Genomic DNA, 27,118 nt, shown 5'->3' on the forward strand with positions numbered 1-27,118 from the left:
GTAAACTTAAAGTAAATGAAAGATTTTAAGCAAATTTATAAAAAGATTGCTAAATTTTGTTATACTTACTCAGGATATGCTTAAGGGAGAACGAGGATTTTTAAAATTTAATGAAAATAAATCTGCAAATTACCTAAAACCCCCACAGGCGTAGGGCCGCCTTTGCTCGGCAGTTCTCGCTTGCAGTCACGGGTGTCCCTCTGTGGTCCAGGCCTGCAGGTGTTGGCTGTGACCTCCGTGCTGGGATGAGCCGTGCTCCCGGTGCAAGCAAGGGTGCCCAGCAGGGGCCATGGCCAGCACCGTGGTAGCAGACGACTGGCCACTGCAGCTGCAGGATTTGCAGGCCGTCACGCTTTGCCAGCCATGAAGCATAAGGAGCCTGAAGTAAAGCAAGTTTTTCAAGTCTGCCAAAATGTGCCTTCAGTGGTGGCTATTACGGAGGTGGGTTTGAACCCAGTGACAATACTAGGTGTAAGCCCTACTGCCAATAAAGGGAAAATAAGACGCTCATCAACAAATTATGCTTTTAAATCATCCTGACAAAGGACGGCCTCCTCATATAGCAGCCAGAATCAGTGAGGCTCAAGATCTACTAGAAGGTCAAGCTAAAAAATGAAGTAAATGTATGATGAATTTTAGGTTCATATTAGTTTATGTAAATGGACCCTAAGTTTTTATAGTAAAATAAAAACTTAAGAGCTAAAAGAAAACCCCACAAAACCCAGGAACCCTGGGAACTCCCGGGTCCTAGCCCCGCCTCCTAGCCCCGCCCCGGCGCCCTGGCGTCCCGCCCACCATTCACCCCTCCCCCTGGCGGCGAGGGTCACGCCTACTCCGGGCTGAGCAGAGGGCGGGGGCAACGTCGTGCGCACGCGCGGGCCGTGCCGCGGGATCCTGGAGAGCCGGAAGCCGGCAGAACCGGAAGCCCCGTGGCGAGTCGCGGCGCTGCCGAGGAAGTCCGCCTCCGCCGCGGGAGAGTTTCCGTGGACTGCGCCGCCATGAGGCTGGCCCCGCGCGCGCTGTGCAGCGCCGCCCAGGCCGCCTGGCGGGAGAATTTCCCTGTGCTTGGTCGCGACGTGGCGCGGTGGTTCCCGGGCCACATGGCCAAAGGTGAGGCCCGGCGGGAAGGGGCAGGGTCCCGCCCACCCCCGTTTCGGTCCTGGGCTGCCCCGCTCGGCCTTGGCTGGCCCCGCCCCTCTGCCTCGGTTTCCCCTCCTTCCCCGCTTTCCGCGGCTCCCGGAGCCACCCGGGCCTCTTCCCCTGCGCAGCTGCGGGAAAGGCCCTTTCCCGAGAGTGCCCCCGCGGAGCCGCCCCGGCGCTCTTGTCCTCGGCGGTGCGGGCCCCGGGCCTGCTTGACCCTGACCTCTGGCCCGCCGCCCGGTACTCTGTTCCAGCAAGTGCCTTCTGCCCCTTTAATCCCCCGAAGCCTCCGTTTCCACAAGTTCTTGACAACTTGTGGGCTTTTCTGAGGTTTGTGGGGACTGAATGAAATAATCGGTGTGAAGGCACCTGTTCAGCTTTGACTCATGTTGAGTCGTTCTTTTCTTCTGCTTAAACGTCCTTGGTAATTTCTTAGTGTTTTGTTTTTTTTTTTTGTCACAATTCGGCCCCAAGAAGACCTCTGGGGCCGGCCCAGCCCCTCTGGGTGTTGAGATGGCCACTCCTGCGTCGGCTCCGCGTGCACTGAGGGCCGAGGAGGAAGAAGGGCCGGCGTGGCTGTCCTCGGTCCTCCGAGAGCACTGGAGGGGAAGGAGCTTTGTTATCTTGGTTGTATTCCTGCTTAGGGGACCCTACAAGGTGGCAGGGGCGAGTCACTCTATTTTATAGCCCAGATTAAGACCCCTGGAAGTTAAATATTTCACCTGTTGTCACCCACGAGTCAGGTGGTGGAGACTGCATCTGCGTTTTGACACAAGGCCCACCGTCGGGCAGGGCACCAGTCCATCTCCCATTCCAAGGGTGTGGAACTTGGAGGAGGAGCTCAGCGGAGGTCATTACTGAGTGCGCTTCACCCAGATGTAGTCTTTTTAGGTTATTTATGGCGGCATGTCATTCTGGACGATTCACCTTGAATTGATCACTCTTGAAAGGTGGTGAGCTCCTTTGCTGAGGCATCCTTCTGTTTTCCAGGGCTGAAGAAGATGCAGAGCAGCCTGAAGCTGGTAGACTGTATCATCGAGGTCCACGATGCCCGGATATCCTTTCACAGCAGGGAAGGCTGTGTAGGGATGAGGGCCCCACAGGGTCGTGGGGTGAGCCTTATGCTGTGCTGAGGCGCAGGATCCGAGAAAGAGATAGGACACAGAAGTACAAGGAAATCGCAGCTGGGCTCGGGGCCACGCCACCTGTAAGCAGAGTCAGGCGAGGCCCCGAATGGCCAGAAGCCTGAGTATTTATTGTGTATAGGTTAGGGGGCAGGGCAGTGAGTGAAGTCATCTTTAAGGGTAGTGATAGGGCGTGAGCAATAAAACATGGGGTCCACCGCCATTAGGTCACCTAGGCCAGGAGGTGGACAGTGCGCAGCAAGAGGCCCGTTCCCATGAAGGCAAGGGCCGTGCGCAGTAAGGTGTCCACCCCCATTAGGTTACTTAGGCATGGAGGTGGGCTGTGTGCAGTGAAGAGGATGCTTTAAGTCACACAGCAGTGACAGAGCTGTCAGGGTTACCGCCACCTGCTGGCAGCTTCCAGTGGGTTCTGTGGGGAGATGCTTTTCGAGCAGCACAGTAGCAAGAGCTGATAGAGTTCACAGTCACCAAGGTGGATTGCCGGTCTGAGGGCGGCCTTCCACAAGAACTGGAGCAGGGTCCTACAACTCCTTTACCAGGAGGAGTGGCTCTCGCCCCAAGCCTGCCATACAGCGGGTATCTCTTCGATACTGAATGCTGCCGCCTGGGCCGTGGGTTCTTGTCCTGGCATAACTGTTTTCCCTTAAATCATGCTCTGCACTGTGTCCGCTCTAGGCATTCCTCCGATTATGAACTAAGATATAATTATAGGTATATATGTAGGGAAATATTCTGTAGGCACTCATACTATCAGCTATTATATGATTATAAGTAGAGGATTGTATAAAGGGATTCTTCAAGCCCTAATTCTATAAACTAATACAAGATTATGTAAAGGATTATATAAAAGGAAACAGCTGAGTGGTAACACTATAAAGTGAGCTATTCCTCAGGCCCTAACTGTGCCAGGGTTCTGCTTAGCTCTTATTCCCTGGTGCCTAAAAGGGGGGTTACCCACAGGCTGGACGCGGTCTCACACCTGTAATCCCAGCACTCTGGGAGGCCGAGTTGGTTGGATTGAGAAGTCAGGAGATCGAGACCATCCTGGCCAACGTGGTGAAAGCTCATCTCTACAGAAAATACAAAAATTAGGCATGGTGGTGTGGCCCTGTAGTCCCAGCTACTCAGGAGGCTGAGGCAGGAGAAATGCTTGAATCTGGGAGGCGGAGGTTGTAGTGGGCCAAGATCATGCTACTGTCCTCCAGCCTGAGTGACAGAGTGAGACTGTCTGAAAAAAAAAATTATCTGGGGAGACTTTTAAAAATACCAATTGCTAGGCCCCTTTCTAGACCAGTTAATCAGAATCCGTGGTGTGGGGCCAGGCTGCCTGTGTGAAACTTCCTTGTTAATACATACGTCTGGGTCACTCGAGCCAGCAGTGGAATTCTCCAGATAGGCTGTGAAACCGTTGTTTAAATGTTCCTGCCAACTGGGACTTTCCTCCTATACTTGAGGAATGAATTGGCAATATGTGATGGTTTGTTCATTGATGGGTGTTCTTTGCAGAGCTGTATTTTGCTATAATTGAGTGATGTTTAGATTCTCTTTATATGATGAAGGGTTGCTGGGACCTCTGCAGTAAAGCATTGGGTTTCTTTGCTGTGGGGTATAAATGTATCAGTTCATATAATATGCCAGTCCTATGTTTTATTTTTAAAAAATAATGGAGTGTAGTGTATGATGAGTGTATATGATTAGAAGGCATTTCATTTCCCCTCTAGCCTGGTCTGCCTTCCTATCTAAGGTGTGCCGAGAAGCCAGAAGGCTGTTGTTGGCCTCTCACATCCAAGAAGAGTCCAGAGGAGGGGGTTCTTTTGCATGGGCTCAGGGTTGGCTGGCCTCTGAGGGAAGAGTGATTTACATCAAGTTTCTCTACATGGATGTGGACACACTGGCTTGACTGGGTGCTCAGACAGGACATGCCAGAGCCTTGGGAATCTCACAGCTAGACTCAGTAGGAAAGATGAAGTGCCAGGCAGGGCAGAGAGTGAAGGAGGTGAAGGTGACAGTCCCCATTCTGCCTGTGTTAGTGCGGCAGGAGATGCGTCCTCACGGCGAGGCCCAGGTCCCTGGCTGAGGGGAGGAGGCCTGAGGATGGTCGTAAGGAGGCAGGCCTGCCGTCTGCAGGTGCAGCTGCAGGGCCCTGGGCTGCTGGCACCCTTTGTGTTCTTGGTGGTCACAGGGTGGCAGTGGTGGTTTGAAATAATCTATTAGGATTTTATGGGGGGCATGTTTTATTTGAATGATTATTCACTTTGAATATATGTACCATGGCAACTAAGCGATAACTTAGCTATAAAATCATCTTCTGAGCTTTGGGTTTTTAATTTTTTTGAGTCATGGTCTTGCTGTGTCATCTAGGGTGCTGTGATGTGATCATAGTTCAGTGCAGCCTCGAACTCCTGGGCCCAAGCAGTCTTGCTGCCTGATATTTTCTTTTTAAATCATCACAAGTGCTTTCACTAGTCGCTGCTTTTAAGTGATATCAGTGGTTGCTTCTGCCTGTAAAATTATGACTCTTTTTAGACTGGTAGTTGACTGTCTAGTATAGGGGTACAGCAGTGTCTCACCTGGTCTGAAAAATGCCAGTGCTTGTGAAGAATTGTGAGAGAGGTTCACTTGTCCTTGGATGGCCCTGTTTCTGCCTCCCCAAGTGGGGACACTTGAGTGCGTTTACCACCCAGAGGCAGCCTCAAACTCCTGGGCCCAAGCAATCTTGCTGCCTTAGCCTCCTGAGTAGCTGGGACTACAGGTGTGTGCCACCACACCCAGCTAATTTTTTTATTTTGTAGAGATGGAGTCTTGCTGTGTTGCCTAGGTTGGCCTCAGACTCCTGGCCTCCAGTGTGTTCCTCCCGCCTTGGCCTCCCAGTGTGCTGGGATGGCAGGTGTGAACCTCTGTGCCCAGCCTGGGCTTTGTGTTTTGCCACTATCATTCCTGTCTGGGAAGCCATGTGACAGGCCTGCCCTTGTGGCCTTCGAACCTGTGGTGGTGGGTGGGGGTGCACCCTTTCCCCAGCGAGAGGGTGAGCTTGGGGACAGTCTGAGGTCAGGTTATCCATCCACCTCGGCTTCCCGGAGTGCTGGGATTACAGGCATGAGCCACTGCGTGTGCGCCCCTACCCCAGTCTTAAAACCAAAGGAAAGTACATTGTCTCATCTGAGTTCCTTTCTCTGAGACTGCTTCCTCCTCACCGTCAGCTCCTTCTTACAGTGGTCCCAGTCTGCACCACAAGACGAGAAAACAAGCTGATTGGCTGGCAGAGCTTTGGAGGAATTTTTGCCTTAATTTTGCCACATCCCACTTTCAGGCCGCAACCCTCTGTTTCAGGAAACCCTTGGGCTTAAGCCTCACTTGCTGGTCCTCAACAAGATGGACCTGGCGGATCTTACAGAGCAGCAGGTGAGGCCTTTCTCTCGGGTGCCTTCAGCAGTGTGGCTGTGCTTTCCCCAGGTCGCTTGTTCTAACTGAAGAGTTGCTGGACTTAACACTGAGTGTGAGTTTACCCAGACAGGCTCTGCTTTGGAAATAGCCCTTTGCTCTGCAGAAGTGTACCAGCATCGTTTCTTATATGGCGTGCCTCCCTCTAACGTTTGGGTCGTGATCCAGATACTCTGCGCGCCTCCCGTGGGACGTGGCCAGGTTGTGATCCAGACACTCGGTGTGTGTGCCTCCCATGGGACGTGGTCAGGTTGTCCTGCCAGAGCCCAAGTGATGGCCACAGTGGTGCTGTGGACCTTTCCTTGCTGGTGGGGGTCTCTGCTCTGTCTCACGTGGTGGCCACCTGTGAGCACCTGACTTGTGACTTTCACATTTTGCTTGATTAGTTTTAGTATCTACATTCAGCCAGTCTGGTCTGAGGTCTTCGGTGGTGACTGTGGTGCCCCTGGGTGTCTGGCTTGCCACTGTGACCCAAGGGCTTGTCTGCCAGCTGCCTTATGCACACCGTGGGATTCAGAAGCCGAGATTGCTGTTGGGAGGCCCAGAGGAGCTAAAGGGTTTCTCCAAAACAGACTGAGTCGGGTACAGGTGACCCTGGGCAAGGTGTGTGGAGTAAAAAGCACAGATATGGAACTGGACCGTTGTCCCACACAGCTGATATTTATGGTTTCTTTTTAATAAACAAAGAAATGGACCCCCTGCCATTTTTTTTTAGACAGAGTTTTGCTGTTGTCACCTAGGCTAGGGTGCAGTGATGAGATCTTGGCTCACTGCAACTCTACCTCCTGGATTCAAGAAACTCTCCTGCTTCAGCCTCCCAAGTAGCTGGGATTACAGGTGCCTGCCCCCATACCCAGCTACTTTTTGTATTTTTAGTAGACAGGGTTTTACCATGTTGGCCAGGCTGGTCTCAAACTCCTGACTTCTGGTGATCCACCCGCCTCGGCCTCCCAGAGTGTTGGGATTACAGGGATCAGCCACTGCATCTGCCCCACACCCCAGTCTTAAAACCCAAGGAAGGTACGTTTGTCTTATCTGAGTTCCTTTGTCTGGAAACCAATCATTAGGTCCCCCAGATAACGTCAAGGAGCTGAAACTTCCCAGGTCACCGTGCTTGGACAGTGAGACTCCAGACCTCTTTGTTTGTCGTGACTGCTCTCATGCCTTCCCTAATTCCTGTTTTCCTGACTGACCAACTCTTTTTCTTTACTCCTTCTTTGTTTTCCTGCACATAGCTGCACTCCTTCACCGCTGTATAAACCCTGACTTCTGTGGCTGGGGAGATGGATTTCAGATTGGTCTCCCATCTCCCCAGCTACAGCCCCTGAATAAAGTCTTCATCTCTGGCAGTGCTCGTTGTCTCAGTGATTGGCTTTATGTGCAGTGACAGCAGGACCCAGACTGAACCCCTGGTGTTTCGGTAAAAAAGACTGGAAGTGTTGCTTTGAGGTGCTCATATCTGCTTCTCTTGCTCTGTTGGCAAATCCTGAAAGAGTAGGTTTCAGAATCTTTTGACTTCAAGCCATTTTTTTTAAGTTGTTAATGATGCAAACGTTTTCTGTCTGTCGCAGCAGCAGTAATGCCTTTCAGTGTCTTAGTTGACTCTGGTACTAAATCCCAACCACAAGACTCTCCCATGGGTTTCCAGGAAAATGCTACCTACCAAAGTCACCAGAGTTGCTTTGTTCATTAAGAATCCAAGCCATAGGCATCTTCCCATCATGAGAGCCCATGTCCACTGCACGCCTGCAGGTCTGACTGTTCCTAACCCCTGCTGTGCAAAGGGAAGCAGAATGGTGGTTTTACCTGCATTTACATCTTTCTTTCTTTTTTTTTTTTTTAAATAATCACAAGTGCTTTAACCAGTTGCTACTTTTAAGTTGTATCAGTGGTTATTTCTGCCTCTAAAAATGTGACTTTTTGTAGACTGGTGGGTGACCATCTAGTATGGGGGCACAGCAGTGTCTTACCTGGTCTGAGACATGCCAGTGCTTCTGAGGAATCGGGGGAGAGGAGTAGACTTGCCCCTGTGTGGCCCAGCTTTCCTCCTCCTGGAGCGGAGATAGCCGAGTGCATTGCCACCCAGACTGTGGCTTCAGGGGTGTTGTGCTTTATCTCGCTGTCCATGTCACCTTGATGGACAACTAAATAAAACCAATAGTGCTGGTGATATTTTAGGGTAGCTGGTTACACAACACTGATTTTTTGAATTATGATATAGTTTTACACTGGTTTCACTGCATGTTACAGCTAGTAAATTAAAAAATTAACTGGGTGTGGTGGCACACACTTGTAATGCCCGCTACTTGGGAGGCTGAGGGCTGAGAATCCCTTGAACCAGGGAGGTGGAGGAAGCAGGGAGCTGAGATCGTGCGACTGCACTGTAGCCTGGGTGTCAGAGTGAGACTCTGCCTAAAAAAATAAAAAATGTAAAATGGAAATGTTTTGTCTCTTTCAGAAAATTATGCAACGCTTAGAAGGAGAAGGCCTAAAAAACGTCATTTTTACCAATTGTGTGAAGGATGAAAATGTCAAGCAGGTAGGCTTTTTGTCTGTGCTGTTTCTGCCTCCGCAGGTTCAAGGAGTATTGTAAACTCATGCTTTAGTGAGAAGCAGAGCTTTGGAGAAGATCCTGGCGTTGGTTTCCAGCTGCCACACGTGGATGTGGTCTCCCAGCAAGCGCTTCCTGCCACACGTGGATGTGGTCTCCCGGCAAGCGCTTCCTGCCACACGTGGATGTGGTCTCCCGGCAAGCGCTTCCTGCCACACGTGGATGTGGTCTCCCGGCAAGCGCTTCCTGCCACACGTGGATGTGGTCTCCCGGCAAGCGCTTCCTGCCACACGTGGATGTGGTCTCCCGGCAAGCGCTTCCTGCCACACGTGGATGTGGTCTCTCGGCAAGCGCTTCCTGCCACACGTGGATGTGGTCTCCCGGCAAGCGCTTCCTGCCACACGTGGATGTGGTCTCCCGGCAAGCGCTTCCTGCCACATGTGGATGTGGTCTCTCGGCAAGCGCTTCCTGCCACATGTGGATGTAGTCTCCCGGCAAGCGCTTCTCCCTGTCCTGAGGGCACAGGGTCAGTCAGGCTCTAGCACGTTCCAGGGCCGTGGGTGGTCAGAGTCTTTTGGAGACTCACAGATCGTGTTTCTAGTTGTATGTGGCAGAATTTTCTGGCTTCTTCATTAGAAGGTAGTTACAGCCACAGCTGTCACTGAAGCCCCGGGCCTGCCTTGCTTGTGTTTGATGTGGGGGCGGGCACCGGCAGTCCCCGGGCCCCAGAGCTCAGTCTGACATCTGTGACCTGGACTTCCAGCACCTCCACATTAAGGATGGCGCTCCCTTTGCCTGTGAAATGTTGGTTAGAATTCCGGATATGAGGCCTCTGTTTTCCTAACCAATGTGTGGAAGTGGAGACATTGGAGTCCCTAATCCTGTTCGGAGGTGGCAGGAGGAGCGGGTCTGCATGCGAGTCAGGCCTGGGGCGGCTCCGTGTTCTGAGGTGGGGGCGGGGGTCCGCGTGGCGTCAGGCCGGGGGCAGGTCCGTGTTCTGAGGTGGGAGGAGGGGGTTCCGCGTGGCGTCAGGCCGGGGGCGGCTCCGTGAATGGGTGTTTGTTGCAGATCATCCCGATGGCCACTGAACTGATTGAGAGCAGCCACCGCTACCACCGAGGAGAGGTTGGTTGTGGGACCCGGAGCTGGGAAGTGGTCGTGGGATGGGCGAGCCCATCCTGCCGGGACTCTGTGGAGAAGGTGCTGTGCCCCAGACGGGGAGGCCCCTCCTTTGTCCTCTCATTCTCTACAGTGGAAAGGACTGGGGCCGTCCCCGCTGGGTGGGTTAATCTCCCTTCCCTGAGCTGGCCTGGCCTGGGGTCCGCTTGCCTGGGTGGGATTGGGAAATCTCAGGCTGCAGTGGCCGGGGTGGTCCCTGTGACCCATCTCTGCCCCCGCAGAACCTGGAGTACTGCATCATGGTCATCGGGGTCCCCAACGTGGGCAAGTCCTCCCTCATCAACTCCCTCCGGAGGCAGCACCTCAGGAAAGGTACTGGCGCTTGTGGCTGGTGTGTGACGCCTCATCTTGGGGACGTGCCCTGTGCCCGAGGAGTGCAGTCAGTCTCCTGCTGACCCCGCAGCCCCACAGCGCTTGGGGCTTGTCTCGTTAGTTCAGTTCACAGGAGGGCTCAATAGTGGGACGGGGTCATTCTGCTGTGATTTTCACACACAAGTTTTCTCTTTTTGAAAATCTTTAATATGAGGATGACTTTTATAAACTTTGATACTTTTTCATTCATTTAAATCCCTTTGATCCAGAGATTTCAAAGTGTGTGAAGTCGTAGGCAGGGAGGCTGAGCAAGGCCTTCCTGAGATGGCGCCTCTGTTGCTGTTTTGGAGGCTTCCTGGACTCTGGGGTCACAGGCGCGCCTCTCCTCCCTCCCCTCCATGCCTGTTCTCAGACTCTGGTTCAAAGCAGAACCCCACCACCCCTCACTGTGCCCCGTGTTAATGTGTTATTTTGAGTGTTTTAAAGTTGAATTCATTCTTTCCTGGCTTCATTTTCCACATTAATCAGGTGTTTATTAACAAGCCCATTGTTGATGTGCAAATCTGAAGGCTTTAAACTACGGGGACGGTTACTTTACGAAGAGGGTGTTTTCGGTGCTGATTGGAGAGTTGTTACAGTCATTTATTCTTTCTTTTAATTTTTATTTTTTTCTTTTGAACATCAGGAGGAATATTCTTTTATTTTTAATCAGTGGCATTAAGTACATTTATAGGGTTATGCGACCAGCACCACTATTTTCAGATATTTTGGTTACCTGAAAATGAAACTGTAAATACAAAGAGTCAGTCCCCAGCCCCTACACCCCTCGTTCCACGTTCTCTCTGAGTTTGGCGACGGTAACTGCCTCCTACCAGTGGACTCTCAGTACTTGGCCTTTTGTGACTGGCTGATGTCACTGATCTTGAAGTTCTCAGGGTTTGTCTGTGTTGTCGTGAGTGTCAGAATTTTATTCCTTTTTAAGGTTGATCACCCCGTTGTATGTACAGACCACATCTTGTCCATTCATCTGGCTGGACACTTGTGTTTTTTAGTCTTGAGTCATTTGTCCACAGTAGAGTGGTCAGACTCTTGGGATGCACCCTGAGCTGGGTCCTAGAGAAGCCACGGGGTTCAGAGCCCAGGTGGGCTCCTAGTCAACCCTCTGTGGGCAGTGCTGTGGGAGGCAGGCTGACCCGGGTGCAGGGGTGGGTCCAGGAGGGAGATGGGGGACTGTGTGGAAGGAGCAGCTCTGGTCTGACCGCCAGGCTGACGGTGCCTTTCCAGTCCTGGAGAGGCAAGTTGTGGTGCATTTGTTGAAGACGGTCAGCCTCTGTGTGGCTTGGAAAGTGCCCCTGCTGTGAGCTGGTTTGGGACTGAAAGTGGAACACATTAGAGCCTTTGGAAGCTCATTTGGCGTTTAGGTTCTCCATTTTGCTGTCCAGTTGTGCTAGTTATATAGGTTCTCCATTTTGCTGTCCAGTTGTGCTACTTATATGTATCTCCCTGCTTGTTCTGCAGTTTATGTGTTTAGTAAATATCTGAGCCGCCTTTTCTCCTTTTCCTACAGGAAAAGCCACCAAGGTGGGCGGTGAGCCTGGGATCACCAGAGCTGTGATGTCCAGAATTCAGGTGGAGTCCTCAGGGGCCAGGTCCAGCACTCTGTTGAGAGCTGTGCAGGCTTCTGGTACTTGCTGACCTCTGTGTGGCTTCCTGTCGCTGACCATGCTTCCCTCCCCTCCACTCAGTGTCCCCGCCAAGCACCCCCGTGGCAGGCAGTGCCCCCATCCTGACATCGTGGCTTAGAGTCTTTATGTCAGACCTTTGGGGAAGGCGCTCTCTTTTCCCCATTTCCAGATGAGGAGGCCACTGTCCAGGGCCACACAGTGGTCATGGCAGAGCTGAGCGGCCCCCTAACCCCCACTCACTCTCCTGTATTCTTCTCAGGAGTAGAAGACAAGCTGTTGGGACCTAATGCTTTTATTTATTCTCCAAATTAAGTGGGAATTAGGAACCCTAGAGCTTGGTGAGAGTGCTGCTGCCTTGGGGTTGGATCCCAGAGGCCTCCCTTGGAACACTGGGTGTCAGGGGCTGTCCAGGCTTCCTGAGCAGCCTGCCTGGCTGCGAGGCTGCCACTGTGCCTGATTGCGCCCTTTGTGCCACACAGGTCTCTGAGCGGCCCCTGATATTCCTGCTGGACACTCCTGGTGTGCTGGCTCCTCGGATCCAAAGTGTGGAGACAGGCCTGAAGCTGGCCCTGTGTGGTGAGCCGGGCTGGGACAGGGGCCCCTGTCTCCCCGTGTTTGGGGCTGACTGACATGGGCCTCTAGACTGGAGTTGTTACTGCCTTTGACCTGGTTGCTGCCAGACCTTCCCTGAAGCTTTGTGTGAGAACTGTGGTAGTGCGCAGCTGACAGGCACTGGTCACCACTGGACCCTGCCCCACGAGTGGCTTTTGCTTTCCCCATTTGATGGACCAGGGCAGGTCGGTCACAGATGCTAGGCCGGAGTTGGGGCTGGGAGCACAGCCGAGTGCCACCCTTTGGCAGAGTGCCTTTGTCGCTGGGTGGCCTCTTCCTCAAGAGCATGGTGTCTTTGGGCTGAGACTGGAAGGGATGTGTTTGAGCTTGATGGGAGCACAGATGTGGGCTGTTTCCAGTGCTCACCTCGGCTGCTGCTTCCACAGGAACAGTGCTGGACCACCTGGTGGGGGAGGAGACCATGGCCGATTACCTGCTGTACACCCTCAACAAATACCAGCGCTTTGGGTGAGTGCGGTGAATGCAGGGCGGCTGGGGCCCCTCCTCCTAGTCACCTTATTAAAAAAACAAGAACAAAAACAAACCAGCATTATAAAGGTATTATGAACACAGTAACCTGCACAGTATTTAAAGTGTCCAGTTGGACGAGTTTGGGAGTACGGTCACATCTGTGAAAGCAACACACGGTCACAAAAATGAGTGTTCCCGTCACCCCAAGTCCCTTGCGCTCCCTTGTGATTGCTCCTTCCTGCCCAGGCAGCCGTTTCCTGGAAATCCACATAGATGGAATTGTGCAGGATGTGCACTCCTGTCGAGCTCGTCACTCGGCACAGTTGTGTGATCCTGTGTGTTAGGGTTGGGTTATCGTTTTATTGATACAAAACAGATATTTTCAGGGCACATAGGATATTTTGATACATTCATATGTGTAATGATCAAATCAGGGTAATTGGGATATCGATCATCTCAAACATTTATCTCTATGCTGGAAACATTTGAATTGCTTTCTTCTGGCATTTGAAATAACACTGTAGAATCCTTTTAGCTGTAGTCACCTTACCGCCTTTCGAACAGTGACTCCCCCTTCCTAACTGTTCATTAACCAACCTCTGTGTGTCTCCTCTCCCCGTCACCTCTGGTAATCACCGTCTACTCTCTGTCTTCATGAAGTCCACTTCTTCAGCTCCCACGTTTGAATCAGTGCGTGCATTATTTGTCTTTCTGTGCGTGCTTATTTCACTTACCCTCCAGTTCCTTTTGTGTTGGTGCAAATGACGAGATGTCATCCTTTTTTATGGCCAAATAACATTTCCTTGGGTTCTGTGTACCACATTTTCTTTACCCCTCATCCTTTGGCGGACACTTAGGTGGACTGCATATCTTGGCCATTGTGAGTGGTACCGCAGTGGACATGGGAGTGCAGGTATTTCTTCATTATGTCCATTTCCTTTCTTCTGGATCTGTACCCAGTAGTGGGATTGCTGGATCATATGGTAGTTCTGTTTGTAGTGTTTCGAAGAACCTCCATACCGTTTTCTGTAGTAGCTGTACTAACTCACCTGCCCACCAACGGTGTATGACGGCTCCCCTCTCTGCACGCCCTCAACAGCATCTGCTATTCCTTGCCTTTTTGAGAAAAGCCGTTTTAACTAGGGTGAGATGAAATCTCATTGTGGTTTTGATTTGCATTCTCTGGGGATTAGTCATGTTGAGCGTTTTTCATACACTTGGCCATTTGTATGCCTTCTTCTTCTAAATGTTATTCAGGTCTTCTGTCCATTTTTTAATCAGCTCGTTTTTTTTGCTATTGAGTTGTTTGAGTTCCTTGTATGATCTGGCTATTAATTCCTTGTTGGGTGGATAGTTCGTAGATCTTTTCTCCTGTCCTGTAGATGGTCTCATCATTGCTTTGATAGTTTTGTTGTTTGCTTCGGGTCTTGCTGTGTCGTCCAGGCTGCAGTGCAATGGTGCGTCATAGCCCACTGCAGCCTCAAACTCCTGGGCTCAGGAGAGCCTCCTGCCTCAGCCTTCCAGGTGCTGGGACTGCAGGCATCCCCGTGCCCGGCCACTTCATTCATTGTCTCCTTTGCTGCACAGACACTTTTCAGCTTCATGTACACTTTTTAAATTTGCCTTTTTTTTTTTTTTTTTTTTTTTTTGCTTTTGTAGCCTTTGCTTTTGAGGTCTTATACAAAAAATCCGGCCCAGACCAATTTCCAGAAGCGTTTCCCCCGTTTTCTTCTCGTGGTTTCATCGTTTTCAGTCTTAAATTCAAGCGTTTAATCCCTTGTGCTTTGGTTTTGCGTATCGTGAGAGGTGGGGTCGAGTTTCATCCTTCTGCCTGCGGTTACCCAGTCTTCCCAGCACCCTTTGTGGGAGGGGCCGTCTTTTCCTCAGTGCATGCTCTGAGGAGCCAATCCTCTGTTGAGCGTGACTTGGTTATCAATGTGTGGATCTATTTCTGGCTTCTCTAGTCTGTTCCATTGGCCTGTGTATGTGTTTTATGCCAGTCACTCCCATGCTGTTTTGGTTACTACAACTTTGTAGTATATTTTAAAGTCAGGTGGTGTGATGCCTCCAGCCTTGTTCTTTTTGCTTCAGGTTTACTTTGGCTATTTGGGGCCTTCAGTGGTGCCATACAAATTTTAGGGTTGTTTTTCTGTTTCTTTGCAGTGTCATTGCTGTTTTGATAATAATTGCATTAAATCTGTAAATTATTTTGTGTGGTATTAATAATTTAACAGTATTCTTCCAACTGATGAGCATGAAATCTAGGTATTTTATATTTTTGTAACTATTGTAAATGGGATTTTCTTGATTGTTTTTCTGATTATTTGCTCTTGGCATGTGTATGTGCTACTGATTTTTTTAAGTTGGTTTTGAATTCTGGAACTTTACTGAAACCTTTTCATTAGTTGTAATAGTTTCTTTGGCGGAGTCTTTCAGTTTTTCCAAATATAAGATTATGTCATCTGTGAATAAGGATGATTCTGACTTCTTCCTCTCCAATTTGGGTGACTTTTCTTTCTTTCTCTTGCTCTGGGTAGGACTTCCAGTATTATGTTGAATAAAAGTGGTAGAAATGGGCATCTGTGTCTTGTTCTAGATCTTAGAGAAAAGCTTCTTTTCCTTGTTCCTGTGGGTTTGTCATATATGGCCTTTATTGTTTTTTAAGGTATGTTTCTTCTGTACTCAGTTTGCTGAGAGCTTTTATCATAAAGGGATGCTGAATTTTATTGACTGCTTTTCCAGCATCTATTGAAATGATCGATCTCTTTCCCCCTTGGTTCTGTGTAATATTATATGTTCATTGATATGCACATGTTAAACTGTCCTTGCAACCTTGGGACGCATCCCACTTGATCATGGTGAATGATCTTTCTAATGTGTTGTTGAATTTGGTTTGCTCGTCACTTGTGGAGGATTTTTGCGTCTGTGTTCATCAGGGATATTGACCTTTCATTTTCTTTTTCTGCTGTGTCCTTGTCTGATTTCTGTAGCAGGATAATGCCTTCTGCAATGACTTTGGAAGTATTCCCCACTTCAGTTTTTTAAAATAGTTTGAGTACAGTTGACACTAGTTCTTCCTTAAATGTTTGATAGTTCAGCAGTGAAGCCATCAGGACCTAGGATTTTCTTTGATGAAAGAGTTTTTATTTAATTAATTAATTTATTTGAGATAGAGTTTCACTCTTGTTGCCCAGGCTGGAGTGCAATGGCATGATCTCAGCTCACTGCAGCTTCTACCACCTGGGTTCAAGAGATTCTCCTGCCTCAGCCTCCCGAGCACCTGGGATTATAGACATGCACCACCACACCCGGCTACTTTTGTATTTTTAGTAGAGATGGGGTTTCTCCATGTTGGTCAGGCTGGTCTCGAACTCCTGACCTCAGGTGATCTGTCCGCCTCAGCCTCCCAAAGTGCTGGGATTATAAGTGTGAGCCACTGTGCCTGGGGATGAGAGTTTTTATTACTGCTCTGATCTTGTTACTTACTCTTGGTCTGTTCAGGTTTTCCATTTCTTCATGGTTCCGTCTTGTAGGGTGTTTGCATGCAGAAATGTGTCAGTTTCTTCTTGGTTTTCCAGTTTGTTGGTGTGTAGTTGTTCATGTTAGTCTCTAATGATCCTTTTTATTTCTGTAGTATTGGTTGTAATGTTTCCTTTTTGTTTTCTGATTTTATTTATTTTGATCTTCTCTTTTTAAAATTCTAGCTAAATGTGAATTTTGTTTATATTTTTGAAATAATTTTTTGTTTTATTGGTCTTTGGTATTTTTTTTTTAGTCTCAATTTCATTTATTTCTGCTCTGATCTCCTGATCTCTATTAATTCTTTTCTTCTACTGAATTTGGGTTTGGTTTGTTCTTGCTTTTCTGGTACCTTGAGGTTCTTGCTTAGGTTATTTAAAGTCTTCTGCTTCTTTTGGTGTAGCTGTTTATTGCTGTGAACTTCTGTCATAGCACTGCTGTTGCTGTATCCCATAGATTTGGATATATTGTGTTTCCATTTCCATTTGTTTAAAGAAATTTGAAGATTTTCTTTTTCATGTCTTTATTAACACATTGATTATTCAGGAACATGTTTCATGTCCATGTGTTTGTGTAGTCTTTGAAGTTCCTCTTACTGATTTCTAGTTTCGTTTAATTGTAGTCAGAAAAGATACTCAATATGGTTTCAGCTTTTTTGAATCTGTTGAAACCTGTTTTGTGGCCTAACCTATGGTCTCTTCTGGAGAACGTTCCATGTGCTGATGAGAAGTGTGTTCTGCAGCAGCTGGGCGAAATGTTGCGTAAATGTCCGTTAGACCTGTTTGATGTAGTGCGTAGTTCACTCCAGGGTTTCTGTTGATTTCTGGCTGGAAACACCCTACCGAGAGGGGGCGTTGTAGCTCCCAGCTACTATTGTGTTGCAGTCTGTGTCTCACTTTCAGTCTCTCAGTGTTTGCTTTAGATATCTGGGTGCTCTGGTGTTGGGTGCATAGATACTGAGTACAGTTGACACTAGTTCTTCCTAGATAATTGTTGTATCTTCTTGCTGAATTGACCCTTGTAACATCATATGGTGACTTTCTCTGTGTCTTTCTACAGTCTGACCTGTAGTCTGTTTTGTCTTGTATAAGTATAGCTGCTCCTGCTCTTTTCACAGTCTTTGACTTGTAGTCTCTCTTGTCTTCTATATCTACTCTGCTCTTTTTTTTTTGGTTTCCATTTACATGGAATATGTTTTTCTACACTCTGACTTTCAGTCTGTGTGTTTATTTATAGGTAAAGTGGGTTTCTTTTTATTTGAAATGGAGTTTCACTCTTGCTGCCCAGGCTGGAGTGCAATGGTGCGATCTCAGCTCACTGCAGCCTCCGCCACGCAGGTTCAAGCAGTTCTCCTGCTTCAGCCTCCTGAGTAGCTGGGATTACAGGCATGCACCACCACGCCTGGCTAACTTTGTATTTTTAGTAGAGATGGGGTTTCTCCATGTTGGTCAGGCTGGTCTCAAACTCCTGACCTCAGGTGATCCACCTGTCTCGACCTCCCGAAGTGCTGGGATTACAGGCATGAGCCACCATGCCTGGCCAATAAAGTGGGTGTCTTATAGGTAGCATATAGTTTGATCTTGTTTTTGTTATCCATTTAGCCACTGTATGTTTTTTGTTTGTTTTTGAGACAGGGTCTCACTCTGTTGCCCAGGCTAGAGTGCAGTGGCGTGATCATAGCTCACTGTAGCCTTGAGCTCCTGGGCTCAAGCAGTCTTCTCACCTCAGCCTCCTGATAGTTAGGGTTACAGGCATGTGCCACCACACCTGTTTTTTTTTTTTTTTTTTGTAGAGAAGAGGTCTTGCTTTGCTTCCCAGGCTGGTCTTGAACTCCTGGCCCCAAATGATCCTTCCACCTTGGCCTCCCATAGTTCTGGGATTCCAAACGTTGAGTCACTGTGGTTGGCCTACTCTATGTCTTTTAGTTGGAGAATTTAGTACATTTGCTTTCAATATTATTGTTGATAGATAAAGACTTACTGTTGTCATTTTGTTGCTTGTTTTCTGATTGTAACTCCTCTCTTCTCTCTTCTCACCATCTTCCTTCCTGTGTGGTTAAGAGATTTTCTCTGTTGGGATGTTTTAATTTGTTCCTTTGTATTTTTAGTGTATATATTATATGTAGTGTACCATCAGGCTTACAAAAGGCATCTTGTATTTATAACAAGTTGTTTAGTTATTTTAGCTGGCCACGGTACTCTGTGACTGTACCCAGGTACTCAGCAGGCTGAGATAGGAGGGCTTGAGCCCAGGAGTTTGAGGCTGCAGTGAGCTATGATCATGTCATCACAGTGCAGCCTGGATGACAGAGTGAGACCCCCTCTCTTAAAAAAAAATTATTTTAAACACATGACACCTTAACTTTGATCACAGAGGAAAGAATAGAAACCAAGGAAAAACTGAACAACTCTATACTTTAACTCCATCTTTCCCCAACATTTGCACTTTCTGTTATCTCAATTTATTTGTTTTTATATTGTCTATCTCTTTATAGGTTGCTGCAGTTACTATTTTTGATGCATTTTTCTTTTAGTTTTCATACTAGAGATGTGAATGAATGCACCACAGTCACAGTATTATTCAGAGTCTATTTACTTTTCTCAGTGGGTTTTATACCTTCACACGTCTTCTTTTTGTACGTTAGTGTCCTTTTCTTTCCGAGAGAACTTTTTTTTAGCATTTCTTGTAAGCTGGGTCTGATGAATTGCCTCAGCTTTTGTCTGTCTAGGAAAGACTTTGTCTGTCTCAGTTTGAAGGATAGCTTTGCTGGGTACAGTGTCCTCAGTTGACAGTCTCATTTTTTTTTTCTTCAACACTTTGTATCATCCCATTTCCTCCTGGCCTCTGGTTTGCCTAGACAAGTCTGTTGCCAGATACATTGGAGGTCTCTTATACATATATTTGCTGCTTTTCTCTTACTACTTGTAGGATTCTTTGTCCTTGATTTTGAGGTTGATGATGATATTCCTTAGGATAGTTTTATTTAGATTAAATTTGTTGGGTGATCTCTGATCTACCTGTACCTGGACATTTATGTCTTTCTGAAGGTTTGAAAATTTTTTCTGTAATTATTTGTTTGAATAAGCTTTCTGCCCCTTCCTTTTTCTCAATTCCTTCTTGAACCATAGTAATTCTTAGGTTTGCTCTCCTGAGGCAGTTTTCTGTATCTTGCAGGTGTTCTTCATTCCTTTTCATTCTTTTTTCTTTTTTCTCTTCTGTATATTTTCTAATAGCCAGTCTTCAAACTTACTGATTCTTTCTTCTACTTGATCCATTCTGCTGTTGAAAGCCTCTAATACGTTTTTCAGATCAGCAAATGTATTTTTTAGTTCCAGGATTTCTGTTTGATTTTTTTTTTTAATTAAATCTCTGACAAATTTGTGATTGTTTTTCTGTTTTATTGGAGTTTTCTGAGTTTTTCTTTTTTTTGAGACGGAGTTTTGCTCTGTAGCCCAGGCTGGAGTACAGTGGCACCATCTTGGCTTACTGCAACCTCTGCCTCTTGGGTCCCAGTTCAAGCAGTTCTCCTGCCTCAGCCTCTGAAATAGCTGGGATTACAGGCACGTGCCACCATGCCCAGCTAATTTTTTTGTATTAGTAGAGATGGGGTTTCACCATGTTGGCCAGACTGGTCTTGAACTTCTGACCTCATGATCTGCCTGCCTTGGCCTCCCAAAGTGTTGAGATTACAGGCGTGAGCCACCACACCTGACCAAGTTTTTTTTTTTTAAACTGTCATCTTGAATTCTTGATTTGAGAGCTCACACATTGCCATCTCATTAGGGTCAGTCACTGGCTCTTTGTCTGTTTGAGGAGGTCATGGTTTTCTGTTAGCTGCTGTTTCTTGTGCACATATGTCTATGGTTTTGCATTGAAGGATTTGTTATCCAGGTCTTTTCTATCTGGCTTGTTTTATTTTTTCTTGGATGTTTGCTTAAGGGTTCTTTGTAACTTACTATCTGGAGTTCTTCCACTTCTCTGGTCTCATCCTCAGATTTGAGTTCTGGAATATTGCTGGGGATGTTCTTGGTGCTGGATATTTGGTTTTGGTTTTCTTTGGGCTGGTGAGTGAAGCCAGATTGCTTCTACTTCTCTATTTTGGTTAAGTCATTCCCTCTATCAACTCTTTAATATTTTTGCTGCTATTGTAAATGGTATTGTTTTTATTTCCATTTTTGATTTTTATTGCTAGTACATAGAAATAGAATTGATTTTTGTGTATTGATCTTGTATCCTGTAACCCTGCTAAATTTATTCATTCCAGTAGTTCTTCGAAGATTCCAATTCCATTTTCTACCTAGATGATTACGTCATTTGCAAATAAAGATCCTCTTTCTTACTCTTTTCCAGTCCAGATGCCCTATTTTGTTTTCTTGCTTTACTGCACTGACTACAGTCTTCAGCACAATTGACATTTTTTTTTTAGTACTTGAGATGTAGTGAGAACAGACATCTTTTTTTTGTTCCTGATCTAAGGTAGGAAGCTTTTAGTCTCTTACCATTCAGTGCGATATTAGGCGTGGGTGTTTCTTAGATGCCCTTTATCAGGTTGAAGAGAACAATCTGGCTAGAGGCTTATTAATTTTATTGATTTTTCCCAAATAATCAGCTTTTGGTTTCATTGACTTTCTGTTGTCCTCATTTTTATGTCATTGATTTCTGTTTGATATTTACTTCTACTTTGCTGACTTTCTGTTTGTACTATCAGTTATTGCGAGAGGGGTATTGAAATTTCCCACTAAAGCTGGATTTCTGTCTTCCTCCTTGCTGTTCACTCAGTCTCGGCTCTGTGTGTTTTGAAGCTATCCTGTTAGGCACAGAAACTTTCAGGAGAGCATGTCCTTTTGATTTGATGCCTTTATCATTATGAAGTGGCCTTTTGTTTAACCTTCAGAACATTCTCTGTTATGAAATTTGTCTTGTCTGATGCTCATATAGCCACTCCAGGTTTTTTTGAGATGGAGTCTCACTCCTGCCCAGGCTGGAGTGCAACAATAGTGCAATCTCAGCTCCCCGCAATCTTTGCTTCCTGGGTTCAGGCGATTCTCATGCCCCAGCCTCGCGAGTAGCTGGGATTACAGGCATGCGCTGTCGTCATGCCTGGCTGCTTTTTGTATTTGTGGTAGAGATGGGGTTTCCCCTCCTGGCTGCAAGTGATCTGCCTGCCTCGGCCTCCCAAAGTGCGGGGAAGATAGGTATGAGCCGCGCTGCCTAGCCCACTCCAGCTTAGTGTGATCAACAGTAGCAGGGTACATGTTTTTCTGTCCTTTTATTTTTAGCGTGTTTGTGTCCATATTTAAAATGTGTTTCTTACAGTCTGCATATCATTGGGTTTTGCCTCTTATCCAGTCTGACAGTCTCTTTTAGGTAGACTATTTACATTTAATCATTTATGAGATTATTTATAGGTTTAAATTTATAAATCTATAAATAAAAGCTTTGCTATTTTTTTTATTACCTTGCTATTTGTTTTTCATTTGTCTCAAAAATTTTTTTTTTGAGATGGAGTTTTGCTCGTGTCACCCAGGCTGGAGTGCAGTGGTGCAATTTTGGCTCACTGCATCCTCTACCTCTGGGTTCAAGTGATTCTCCTGCCTCAGCCCCCTGAGTAGCTGGGGTTACAGGCACATGCCACTATGCCTGGCTAATTGCTTTTGTATTTTTAGTAGAGACGGGATTTCAACATGTTGACCAGGCTGGTCTTGAACTCCTGACCTCAGGTCATCTACCTCGGCCTCCCAAAGTGCTGGTATTACAGGTGTGAGCCACTGCGCCCGGCCCATTTGTCTCAGTTTTTGTTTTCTTTTTTCGTCTCTTGTACCTCTTTAGGATTGAATATTTAAAAATGATTCTACTGTATCTCCTCTGTTAGCTTATTGTCTGCAGCTTTTGGGAGAGGTTGCTTTAGGGTCTGCAGTGTGTCTCAGGGACAACCTTACAACAGTGTGTTTGATCATTCTGCCATCATCATCATGATGTATTTACCTTTACATATTTATAACCCCACTTACACTTTTTTTCATCCATACAGCTATCTTTTAAATACAAAATACAGAAAAGTTTTATATGTTTTCCCATCAGTTTACCATCCACACCTTTTCATTTCTTTGTGTAGGTCCAGGTTTCCTTCTGCTGTGATTTTACTTCTGTCTGAAGGACTTCCTTTAACATTTACTGTGAGGCGGACCTGCTGGTGATGAATTCCTTCCTTACATTTACTGTGAGGCGGGCCTGCTGGTGATGAATTCCTTCCTTACATTTACTGTGAGGCGGGCCTGCTGGTGATGAATTCCTTCCTTACATTTACTATGAGGCGGGCCTGCTGGTGATGAATTCTTTCAGCTTTTGTTTGACTGAAGACATGTATATTTCACCTTTGTTTTCAAAGATATTTTCTCTATGTGTGGAATTACAGATGGAGGGCTCACCCTGTCACTCCGATGGTGTCTGATGAGCTGCCCTCATGTTTGTTTTTGTTCCTCTGCTTCTTCTAGGATTTCTTCTCAGTGCTTTTGAGCAACTTGATCACGACAGACCTTGGAATGGTTTTCTGTATGTTCCCTGTGCTTGTAGTTCATTGAGAGTTTTGGATCTGGGGCTTTGTAGTTTTCATGTAATTTGGATCATTTTGAACCTTTATTTCTGCAAATGTTTTTTCTGCTCCTCTCTGCTCCTCCAGGACCCCAGGCACACAGGTACAGGCTGCTTGGCTTGGTCCCACCACGGCTCAGGAAAGCTTTGTGCTTGCTTTGCGGTTTCTGTTGCTGTGTCTTCAGGTTCGCTCATCTTTTCTTCTGCAGTGTCCAGTTTGCTGTTCATCCCATGCAGTGGTTTTCACGGTTCTCACTTCTGCACATTCAGTTTGGATCATTTAAAAAATATCTTTCGTGTCTCAGCTGAGATTTAATATTTTGTCTGTTAATTATAACATTGGGTCAGTTTCAGTTGACTGATTTTTCTTCTCATTAGGGGTCTGTTTTCTTGCTTTGTAGGTCTGGTAATTTTTGGATGTCATAAATATATACATACATACACATAGACACACATACATACACATATATATAAACACATACATATAGACATACACATATATAGAGACACATACACATATAGACATACACATATAGACACATACACATATATAGACACACAGACATACACATATAGGCACACATACATACATATATAGACACACATAACATGTACACGTAGACACACATATATAGACACACACACACATATAGACACACATACACATATAACACATACGTATACATAGACACACATAAAAACAGACACACATAAACACACACATAGACACATATATAGATACACATGCATACATATATAGATACATGTACACACATACACACATACACAAACACATACACATAGACACATACGTAGACACATATACATATAGATACACATGCATACATATATAGACACACACATATAACATGTACATATATACACATACACATACATATAGACACATACACATATATAAACACAGACACATATATAGACATACACATATAGACACATACACATATATAAACACATGCATATACATATAGACACATGCATACACATACAGACTCACACATACACATAGACACACATAGACACAGACATATATAGACACATACACATAGACATACACATAGACAGACATACATATATAGACACATGCACATATATAAACACATACACACATATAGACATACACATACATATACACATACACATATAGACACACATGCATACACATATAGACTCATACACATAGACACAGACACACAGACATACACAGACACACACATAGACATGCACACATATAGACGCACACATACACACATATACACATATATAGACACACACAGACACACAGACACATATGTAGACACACACACATACATATATATATATATTTTTGTTGTTGTTGGTTTTTGTTTGGTTTTTTCTTTTTTTGAGATGGCGTCTCACTCTGTCACCCGGGCTGCAGTGCAGTGGTATGATCTCAGCTCACTGCAGCCTCCACATCCTGGGTTCAAGTGATTCTCCTGCCTCAGTCTCCCAAGTAGCTGAGATTACAAGTGTGTGCTATCGCACCTGGCTAATATTTTTTTTTTTTTTGAAATGGAGTCTTGTTATGCCAGCCAGGCTGGAGTGCAGTGGCTCAATCTCCGCTCGCTGCAGTATCCACCTCCCAGGTTCAAGCAATTCTCTGCCTCAGCCTCCTGAGTAGCTGGGATTATAGGTGCCTGCCACCATGCCTGGCTAATTTTTGTACTTTTTTGTAGAGACGGGGTTTCACCATCTTGGCCAGGCTGGTCTTGAACTTCTGACATCATGATCCATGTACCTCAGCCTACCAAAGTGCTGGGATTAGTTTTGTTTTTTTTTGTTTGTTTTTTTTTTTTAAGACAGAGTTTCGCTTTTGTCTCCCAGGCTGGAGTGCAGTAGCGTGATCTTGGCTCACCTTAGCCTCCGCCTCCTGGGTTCAAGTGATTCTTCTGCTTCAGCCTCCTGAGTAGCTGGGATTACAGGCATGTGCTACCACGTTCGGCTAATTTTGTATTGTTAGTAGAGACAGGGTTTCTCCATGTTGGTCAGGCTGGTCTCAAACTCCTGACCTCAGGTGATCTGCCCATCTTGGCTTCCCAAAGTGCTGGAATTATGGGTGTGAACCACCCCTGGCCCACACCCAACTAATTTTTGTATTTTTAGTAGAGATGAGGTTTCTCCATGTTGGTGAACAGGCTGGTCTTGAACTCCTGACCTTAAGTGATCCACCCACCTTGGGCCTCCCAAACTGCTGAGATTACAGGTGTGAGCCACTGTGGCTGGCTGGATGCAGTATATTTTGAGTTTCATCTTGTTAGGTGGTGGACAGCTACATTCCTGTCAAATTTTTGAGCTTTGCTCTGAGCAGTTAGGTTATTTGGAAACAGTCTTGTCCTTTGGGGAGTTCTTACCATTGGAGGTCTGGGGTGTGGTCAGGGGCATCTTCTCCAGGATTGCTCCTCTTTCCTGGGACAGCTTTTCTGGAGCACCAGCGCCCTTGAAGCTGCTGATTCAGAGCTCACACTTGGTGGCTCCCACCTGCGTCCCTCAGGGTTCTCATGCTCCCATGGGCTCTGAGCTCATGTCTTGTTTTGCTGGGCTTTGGTGTGAGTCCTGTGTTGCTGGATCATGCTGTGACCAGGTCCGAGGGCAACAGCCTCCTTAAGGCTGAGCCTGTCCTCGTGGGAGCCGCGAGACAGGTTCCCCTCACCCCTGCCAGTCAGGAAGGTTGGGAGGGTGTTGGGTCTAGGTTAGTCAGGCTCCTAAGGCTCAGGGCGGTGTTTGTCTCTGTGAGTTGCTGCTTTGTGTTGGCTTTTCCCTCCAGGCCTGTCTGCCCAGAGCCTGCACTGAGAGGAGTCAGGGCGCCCATGAGAATCACCGGGTGGTGCTCAGCAGTGGTGGGTGGCTAGTCAGCCCATGCTGGTCTGTGTGCTATGAAAACACCATTCAGACATCTGGCCGGGTGGGAAGGATGCAGGTGGACTGGCTGCCTGGAGTCACCGAGTGCCATCCTTAGCGGCAAACGGGGTGGGTTGGCAGGTGTTCTGTGCTGCCCTTTTGGTTTCCAGGAGCTGGGCCTGCACAGAGACCTGCCTGTCCCCGCTTCTGGATAGGGAGGCTGAAGCCTGCATGTGAACAGCTGTTACTCTTTCCGTTGCAGCAAGGGCTCTAGTGGTGGGAGCTGCCCTCTGTGCTGCTGGTCATGGCCACACAGGACACAGCTCAGGGATTCTTAGACAGTGGCTCTCCCCTGGTGCCCAATCTATCACCCCTGGTTTCATCTCGGTCATCCACAGTGCCATAGTCACTGTTATCCACAGGAAGTGCCTGGCCATGGCCTTGGTGGCATTCAGGAGGGAGGGAGGCTCTGGCCTGGCTGTCTGCGCAGTGTTGGTGCTGGGCCCCTTGGCACTGACCTGCAGCTTGTGTGCAGGTACGTGCAGCACTACAGCCTGGGCAGTGCCTGTGACAACATAGAGCGCGTGCTGAAGAGTGTGGCTGTGAAGCTGGGGAAGACGCAGAAGGTGAAGATACTCACAGGCACCGGTGAGTGAGGCTGCTGATGCAGGCACTGGAGCCTCACCACTTTCCCCAGGGGGACCCGACTGTCCCGGAGGAGACAGGGAGGAGAGGAGAACATGTCGAGGAGTATGCGGGTGGCTCTTCTGGGAATGCGTTTCAGGGCAGGGGAGCTACAGAAAATTGTGGAGAGGAAGGGCTCGTAGTCCAGGCTTCCAAGGGCGGGACCGGCCCTGCCCCGTGCTGGGCAGTGCTAGGTGGACACCTGCAGGCCCCGCATGCCTGGCCTTGGAGGCTCCAGGCAGTGCAGCTCAAGCTGTTTTGTTTCTGAGTGTGATCCCGTTTCCCAGGCTTCCCTGATGCTACCCTAGGGTCTCTTAGGGCTGGTCCCTTGGGTGGGTGGGGGCTGGGCCCATCCTGCTGTGAAGGCTCCTTCCTCACTGAACCCTCCCATCCCCTAGGTGACGTGAACGTTATTCAGCCTGACTATGCTGCGGCAGCCCGTGACTTCCTCCACACTTTCCGCCGTGGGCTGCTGGGCCCCGTGATGCTGGACCTCGACGTCCTGTGGGGCCACCCCCCGGCTGAGACTGTACCCTGAACCTGTTGTGTGGGGAGGGCACCTGAGGCCTGTGGCCTCCCAGACCTCCTGACCGGGGTGGTTGAGTCTCAAGACAGCTCACCTGGTCCAGAAGCTCCACGCTGGCCACTCGGGTGCTGTGCTCTCTGGCACCCCCATGGCCTGGTCAGCTCTAGGGGCCTTGGTTCCAGGGGCGTAGCGGGTGGGAGTGGACACCAGGCTTCCCAGTCGGCTCCCGAGCAGCCCCACATGCTTGGTTCTCCCGGAGCTTCTTGCCCAGTGCCTCCGTCTCAGGAGTTCAAGCTATGACCTGTAACCTTTAAAATCTCCAATTAAAGGGCCTGTTTGCTATTGGCCAGGGAGGTGCACCATAGTCCTTTGGGCCTGTGTGTGG

At 47.5% G+C, this 27,118-nt stretch overlaps 1 protein-coding gene and 1 pseudogene across 2 annotated transcripts; both read left to right on the top strand.

Moving 5' to 3' along the window:
- Positions 1 to 151: 151 nt before the first annotated feature.
- On the top strand, positions 152 to 751 carry LOC144578792 (mitochondrial import inner membrane translocase subunit TIM14 pseudogene; annotated as a pseudogene).
- Positions 752 to 914: 163 nt separating this feature from the next.
- On the top strand, positions 915 to 27,097 carry MTG1 (mitochondrial ribosome associated GTPase 1). Of its 2 annotated transcripts, XM_035269597.3 has the most exons (11): positions 915 to 1,110; positions 2,131 to 2,195; positions 5,583 to 5,687; positions 8,185 to 8,265; positions 9,346 to 9,402; positions 9,678 to 9,768; positions 11,336 to 11,397; positions 11,933 to 12,029; positions 12,452 to 12,533; positions 26,059 to 26,171; positions 26,606 to 27,097. In XM_035269597.3, the coding sequence occupies exons 1-11, from the start codon at positions 999 to 1,001 to the stop codon at positions 26,743 to 26,745; spliced, it is 1,005 nt and encodes a 334-aa protein (XP_035125488.2). In that variant the 5' UTR covers positions 915 to 998; the 3' UTR covers positions 26,746 to 27,097. The 2 variants fall into 2 exon arrangements, with proteins under 2 accessions (XP_035125488.2, XP_035125489.2); XM_035269598.3 differs by lacking the exon at positions 5,583 to 5,687 and having other exon boundaries at positions 2,131 to 2,252.
- The last annotated feature ends 21 nt before the right edge of the window (positions 27,098 to 27,118 follow it).

The sequence above is a fragment of the Callithrix jacchus genome, chromosome 12 (assembly GCF_049354715.1).
Source record: "Callithrix jacchus isolate 240 chromosome 12, calJac240_pri, whole genome shotgun sequence".
NCBI classification, from domain to species: Eukaryota; Metazoa; Chordata; class Mammalia; order Primates; family Cebidae; genus Callithrix; species Callithrix jacchus.